This window comes from Microtus ochrogaster, unplaced genomic scaffold, assembly GCF_000317375.1.
Source record: "Microtus ochrogaster isolate Prairie Vole_2 unplaced genomic scaffold, MicOch1.0 UNK31, whole genome shotgun sequence".
NCBI lineage: Eukaryota > Metazoa > Chordata > Mammalia > Rodentia > Cricetidae > Microtus > Microtus ochrogaster.
Window position 1 is genome coordinate 3,927,047 of NW_004949129.1, and position 7,717 is coordinate 3,934,763.

The 7,717-nt window shown below is 48.6% G+C and overlaps 1 protein-coding gene across 1 annotated transcript in view; it reads right to left on the minus strand.

Annotated features, from left to right (window-relative positions):
* Skap1 (src kinase associated phosphoprotein 1) overlaps positions 1-3,484 on the minus strand; it is a 295,712-nt gene extending 292,228 nt beyond the window's left edge. Inside the window, exon 1 of the mRNA XM_013354163.2 lies at positions 3,269-3,484. Coding sequence (XP_013209617.1) covers positions 3,269-3,314 — 46 coding nt within the window. The 5' untranslated portion in view covers positions 3,315-3,484. The remainder of the gene's footprint in view (positions 1-3,268) is intronic.
* Positions 3,485-7,717: the final 4,233 nt, after the last annotated feature.

Below are 7,717 nucleotides of genomic sequence, written 5' to 3' on the forward strand. Positions count from 1 at the left end.
ATGTGGGCATATACAAAGACAGAATTGTATACATAATAAATAAATAAATAGATAGATAGATAGATAGATAGATAGATAGATAGATAAATAAGGTTTTAAAAAAATAGGAGGGGGAGGGAAATGGGAGGCTGGGAGGAGGCAGAAACTTTTTTTTTCTCTTTTTCTCAATAAAAAATTAAAAAAAAAGAGTCTGGGACACCCTCATCTGCACTTTTTCTGAAGCTTATCCAAACACACATAATGTACGGAACTTTTTTTGGCTTTTTGTTTCCAAGTGAAAATGGGCTACTATGTACTAATGTGTATTTCACCTTTTTAGTCTTAAAAACATGAAATGGACATGTTGCAAATTAAGATAGACAGATGACAGACAGACACACAGATCTCCTGCATTCTCTGGAATGGACACAAACTAAGACTGCTGTCCCATGAGTCACTCAACCGTCACCTGCTCTCCCCACCTCACTGGCATCCGGGATCAACTTTTGTATATATACTTCGTGTCTTTAATTTCTATAGCAGATCTCTAGAAGTAGGATTTCCATGTCAAATGAGACATCTTCAAATGCTTAAGCTTTTATATTTAAAATTAATTTTAAACCCTCATTATGCAAAGTTTTTGGTATAAACCTTTCACAGTGCTTCGCATGTTTTATTTTTTAAAGCACACACATTATATCAAAAATGTCCCTGTCACTTTATGTTCCTGTTGTTATAAATAAATAAATGTTTAAGTTATGGCCATGATGGCCGGCATTAAATCACTGTGCAAATGCTTATGGCTTGGTTTATGAAAGCAGTAATTCACTGTGGAAACTCCACCTCCTGTGCGTGGCGGGGGCAGTCTCCGCTCTCATATCCTGTGACTCCCTCCCACCGAGCGACTACACAGAGATCAGGACCTACATATTTTCTAATTGTTAACAGTTAACCTTAAAAAGTGGGTGGTGGGAGGAGATGTGAAACCAGCCACAGACAGCAAATTGATGGCCATCTTGGATTTCTAATAGCCACAAATTGTTAGTAACAGAACAAATCATTTTGCTGGTTTGCACCACGACTGCATTCCATTAAAAATAAATAAATAGATAAATAAACAAATAAACCAACCTCTAGCCAATAGGTCGCAAACCTTTCAATAAAAAACATACTCTTTGATCATTTTTCCTTGGTTGGATCCCACTTCACATTTTTCCCCACTTCAGATTCAAGACAATAATTACAAGCTTAAAAAAAAGAAAAGGTAAAATGGCTTCAAAGAAAGAGTTAACCAGCGAAGCTCCTCCAAATGTAACCTCAGACTCCTCCGTACATTCTGAAGAGCCCAGCACTATCAGGGGTTGTTAAGACAGCAAGTTTGATACAGAAGTATGTGACGTGCAATTAATCTCCATTCATAGGCTGCTCTGCCTGTCAGCCAACAAAGGTTCTGCTTTAGAAGGAGATCTGAAGACTTCAATTAAAAACGGTCAGCTAACAAGAAAATAATCTGAGCTAAAGGAAGGTGGCAGGTGCAAAAATGAGTTGTTTACCAAAGTGTCAGTTCTGAACAATAAAGAACCGCACGTCAAACACGTCAAAGGAGTGGACTGCGAGCTTCGCAAGCCTCTGAAAACCAGAGGGGATTTTCTACCAAAGCTGAGCTCGACACTGAAGCATCGCTGAACAAGCTTGTAAAATGGATTTCGTCTCATAAAATGACGGACGCTGATAAAAAGAAACGCTCTGTCTTTAAATCCAAGGGTAGAGTTAAACTCATGGCCACAGTTCCGCCTCTAGAAACCAAAGACAATGGCAACATCCCTTTATGTGTCTAATACGGTAAACCAACGGCCTCTCTTTAGATGCCTGGGTGATTTCTTCCATCCTCCAATCACCTTTGATTCCCACAGTTTAGATTTCACGTGGTTCACAAGCAGATCTGAGAGGGTTGGGAGAAAGACGCTCAGTAGTAGACCATTTGACGAGCATTCGAAAAGGTCCTATGTTCAACCCCCCCATAGGATGGCTCAGTGGGTAGAGGGGCTTGCCACCAAGCCCGAAGGCCCGAGTTTGATCTCCAGCACCCAGAGGGTGGAAGGATGGAAACAGCTGCCGTTGGATCTCCACAAATGCAGTGTGGCATGTGCACACCCACAAACACACACTCACGAAACAAATAAAAAGCTTTTTTAAAATAGATCGTTTTGAAGCATCACCTTGAAAGAAATGTCCAAATGACAGCTCTGACAGAGAAGCAATCCAGGACAGAAACAGCGCCACAAACAGAAACCAAAAACATTCTCCAAATTCTGGATTAGGGGGCATTTATACCAAGATAACAAGGTAATGAAGATATAAAACCAATTAAATTGAGAGAAACTGAAAAGAACGCAGCTTGCCAAAATCATGACCTGCCCAAAGCAGTCCATCTGTTAACTATGTGTCAGGTATGTCGCCTGGATGCCAACAGGCTTAATTCTGAGCCGTTCCCTCTTGAGACCCTTATGCGACTGCAGATTCCAGGCCTCCGTCCTCCCAGGAAGGTCAATCACAGGAAAACTATGAGCCAAGCACACCTGATCTTGCCGATCGGGGAAGGAGTCTGTATTGAGTGTCAGATAGTGTGACCTTAACTCTGAAGGACACCATAGTTGAAGGTGAAATCATCACAATAGGACACTTCTAGAAAGGGAAGGAGGCTTTCCTTGGGTCAGGTGACACCCCTCGAAGTTCACAGGGCTGGTAAAGGAGGCCTTGGGTTTCCACACCTGTAAGAAGTCTCCTAACCACCAAGCTTGGCCCAAAGACCCGTAAAATTCCACAGAGCCCCATTGTATGTCTAAGGAGATCTCTACCCAGATGGGCCTGGGTCTTCTGTGAGGTGAGGAGTCAGGATTGGGGAGGATGAAGGCTAATCGCTATGCTGCAGGCCTGAGGGATTCCCTGGGAGACAGGTTCAAGACCAGGCAAGGTGTCAGGGGATGCCATGAACCTGGCCCGCAAGACCTTAGAAACCTAGAAGTGATGCCCAGTGATGTAGATTCCTAAAAGGAGCAGGAAGTGTGTGACTCGGGGGAGTGGTAGGGACCCTGAGGTAGGAGGGTGGGAGACTGGCTTTGGGGACAAGGGTGGGATTGAGGACTCTGGAAGCCTGGAGCTTATATTAGGTGAGTGATATGGCTGAAGGGCTAGTGCCCTGGTGTCTCCTTTCTCGCCTTCAGCCCAGCGCTTGAAGGGACCTCCCTGAGGGGGCAGGACAGAGGTCTGGCACTGCGCCAGGAGTTACCTTCCAGGAGCCAACGGATCTCCTCAGGGAGGGCGACAGCCTGCATTTGGCGCGGCGGGAAGGCGGCCGCAGAGGAAGGCGGGACAAGGGACGCAAGGCCTGCTCCGACGGCGGCGGCAAGCAGAGGGGAGGCGAGTTGCACCAGGGGCACCTGTACTTGGGCTGTCGCCTGGGGCCCAGCAGCAGGGCGGATCCGCCGCCGCGCGCGCTCAGGAAGCGGCGCGCGCAGCGGGCTGCGGGCGCGGGGGGACCCTGGGCGCAGGTGCACGCAAGGGCTCGCGCCCTGACTGGGGTAGCACGCAAGGTCAAAGTCGCGGCCCTTGGCGCCCCGCACCAAAGGATTGCCTAGATTCCAAAAGAAAAAAAAAGCGGTCTTGGAGGAAACATCTAAGCACTGGCCTTGGGGCGGCAGGTTTAAAAGTCCTTAGTGGCTCCTGAACTGGGGTGCAGAGGCAGAGTTTAAGAAAGAACTTGGTCCCTGTTAAGAGTATATATAGTGCCTCAGTGCCTCAATTTCTGAGCCGGCTCGCTGTCCAGGGGGAAGCCGTGTTGGCTAATCAAAAATCCCGGTGATGATGCAGCTCCCCAACATCTGTCAGAATCAGAGGGCAACACACACACAGAGACAAAGTGCCCCTCCTCAAGTGATCCTCTCCCTCTCTCTCTCCTCTCTCTCTCTCTCTCTCTCTCTCTCTCTCTCTCTCTCTCTCTCTCTGTCTCTCTCTCAGAGGAGAAGAAAAAGCGATCTATAAGATCGCAGGGCTGTGCCCTCTCCCTCTCAAAGCACAGTCAGTGCCCAAGTCTGGATTGCAGGTAGGTACTGAAGATGTTTCTACGAGCATGAACTTGGGCAAAAGTACATGGGACCCTCTGTGGTATTTTTTTACAACTGTCTGTGAGTTCACAATTACTCCAAGATTAGTTGATTGGTTGGTTTGGTTTGGTTTTGTTAAGTACAACGGGCCATGAAGAAAATAGAGTGGATGATATAAGAGACAGAGTGTGCAAAGAAAAGATGGAAGTGCCAGTGGTATACTTGGAGGGGCGTGTGCCCCGTGACACGGTCTCCAAATACCAGACCAGACTTTGAAAGGATGGAAGGACTTTGCAGGTGAAAATGATCTATCTGTGGCCCTACATCTTCCTTCACTTCTACCATTGAGAGAGAGAGAGAGAGTCAGAGACAGAGACAGAGAGAAAAGGAGGAGGAGGAAGAGCGAGGAGGGTTGAGAATAGTGGCAGAGGACATAAGAGAGAAATGTAAAATGGCTTGTGTTTCAGCCTTGGCAGTGAGGGTGATGCTGATTTCAATGCAGAAGAAGAAGCCAGAGCAGAAAGAAGAAACTGGGCCCGAGGCAAAATGCCGCCTCAAGGTTAGGGGCTTCACTTTTAAGGTATTTGGTGGTTTTGCTTGTTTGTTTTTAATCATATCCTGACACCCGAAAAAGAAGCAAATACCTTGGTTTCAGGACCTCATGACCCATCTTAAAGTTGCAACAAGTTGAAATGAAGGGATAGAGACTGGTCCGGTCATCAGGGAGACTGGTCCAGTTGTCAGGGAGACTGGTCCGGTTGTCAGGGAACCTGGCTCCTTGGTGCTGCTCTTTACTTGGTGAAACTATAGTGGCAGGATTGGTTGCCTGCCTCTTCCAGGCTTCAGATCAGGTAACAGCCGCCTCTGGGACATTTTTCCCTACCTTGCTGTATCCCTGATAAAACCCAAACTGCTCTGGAACTATTCGGGGTACATGCGTGTTTAGAAATGGAGGCTATGTGTGCATCCTCTGAGCTGTTCTTCAAGAGGGGAGGGTGCAGCCTTCCCTCTATGTCGCATGGACTCTTCCTCAATTTCTCTTTCAACAATGGAAAACGAGGACAACCCCTCCCTCACTCTTTAGTAAAAGGTGGAGGATTTCTAGGATCCGAAGGGGGCCCAGAGTGTCCCTCTCTTATTTAAGGACACTGGGCAGCACGGTCATGTAGGACAGGAGCTCATGAGTTGTTTGACAACGGGCAGAACCCCAGGCCTAGCCTTCTGTCATAGCGCTCACCCACATAGGGAGAAGCAAAAATTCACAGGGTAGGTGCTCCTCATGCATTTCCCTCCCCTCTTCCCTCCCCACCCCCGTGGATCTCTGGGTTTTAAAGAGACAGAGCCGAGGGAGTGTTAGTCAGGTACGCGTGGTGGTGACTGGCAGCTTCCAATACGCTGTTGTCATGTTGCATCAAGGCTCCTAGTGGCAGACAGAAGCCCGCCTCCGCACATGAGTGCTGCCCTCCTTAATCATCTGAGGACCCCGGCTCAGCAGCCAGCCTCACTCCTAATGACATTCTGTTAAATGGACAAATTCCTTTGAAGCCTTGTCCTTCTTTGAAATCCAATTTCGCAGGAAGCCAAATCTGATTGGGGGTAGCCATGGAAACGACATAGAGGAGTCTTCCAGGAGGCGGAGAGAGACAGAGCAAGAAAAAAAAGAAAAAGAAAGAAAAGGAAACCATGATAGTCAAGAGTCCTTTACTGCTCTGTCAGAAATATCAGAGAGATCTGGAGAGGTTGGCAGCAGGCGAGTCCCTGCCCGGGTCCTGTTCTGTGTGGCTGGGTACCATGTGGCTGTCATGGAAGGGAGCAGCCAGCTGTCTCCACGCACAGGCAGCGGTCCAGATCTCTGCCTTCCTCTTCTTCCCTTCCCCCACCCCAATTCCAACATTATCCCCCACCCCCACTTCTAGCCATCACCCCTTAAAGGCAAACAACAAAAGAATCACAAGGTTAAAATGCAAGGCCCTCACAGATAAGAGGTCCTGGGGAGCAGAGGCCGCGAAATTAATCTGAAATTCCTTGTAATTAGATAAGATAAGGGTATCTAGTGAGAGGCAGAACAGTCAGAAACGGAGTCCAGCCACACAGCGTGCAGGATATGCGTGCCCTGTCCGCTGGGGCTCCTCCCACGCTGTCAGCAGACAGAAGATGCAGAGAATGGAACCCATGCTGGCCTCTGGGCTACTTGGAGATGCCGTCTGCACTTCCTCTCGCCAAGTGGGCACTCACTAAATATGCAGCCACGGGATGTCCAAGGGGTTCCATCAGAAAAGCAAGCAGAAGAACAAACAAACAAAAACAAAACACAAAGGCATGTGGCACCCAAAATGCCACGGGGTCTCAAACAGCTGCAGGCAAAACCGGAACTGGCTGGCACTGCCCCACACTGGCCTCAGTGGGTCTGGGGAGGAGACGACAGAGGGCAGGCTCTGAGGCTTCATCTTCAGCCTGCTATTGATCCCTGAATACCGGGTCACTACAGGCGGCAGAGCTGATGTCCGCGCCCGCCCCCGTGGATGGGCTGCACCCTGTGGATGGGCTGCGCCCCGTGGATAGGCTGCACCCCGTGGATGGGCTGCGCCCCGTGGATGGGCTGCACTTCGTCTCAGCCTCTCCACCCCAACGCCATCAGCCAGGTTTATTGACTCTCTTATCGACAGTGCTCAGACCTGATGAGGACAAGCGCTGCACACTTCATTAAGGGGTGTGGAAGGAGAGATGATATATACAGACGGTGCCAAAAACTGGGCTCGCTTTGCGCTTTCTAAGGCCCCAGAAACCAACACACATCATGGCTCCTTGAAGGTGGAGGAAACAAACACGGTAACGCAGGCACACGGCTTCCATCTCCTCTGTGGCCTCAGAGTGCAGGGTTTCTCCAGGAGCCTTACTATTTCTAATCAGCTAACCCTTCAACTTAGGAGGGCACTAGAATACACACACACACACACACACACACACACGCACACACACACACACACTTTCAGTTATCTTCCCTTTCAGTTCACACTCCTAAATCCTCTGCTATTGGAAACAACAAGGAAGGCAAGTTATCCCAATATATTAGAATACATTCCCATGGTAACTTCTCACTGAGGGCCAGGCTGAGAATATATGAGGGACAATTAAAATTGTAGATAGCTGAAAATGGTGGTACACACTGTAATCCCAGCCTTCAGAAAGCTAAGGTAGGAGGATTGCCGAAAGTTCAAGGCCAGCCTACGTTGCCCAGTTAGTGCTAGGCCAGCCAGGTATACACCGTGAGACACTAGACCGAAAGGAAGAAGTGGCGGGAGGTAGCTTAGCGAATCCAGGACTTGTAGCACAAGTGGAGGACTTGAGCTTGCTCCTCAGCACCCACACAGGAAGCTGGGCATAGTAGCATGCTCTTGTGATCCCAGAGCTAGGGCAGTGGACACAGGCAGATCCTGAGACTTGACGGACATCAAGCCTAGCCTATCAGTGAACTCCAGGCTCTAGTGAGAGATTCTGCCTCCAAATCCAAAGTGGAGTACTACTAAAGAGGAACGACACGCAAGGATGACCTCTGGCCTCTACATGTGTGTATATACAAGTGTGTGTGAGTGCGCATACACACACACACACACACACACACACACAAACAGCTA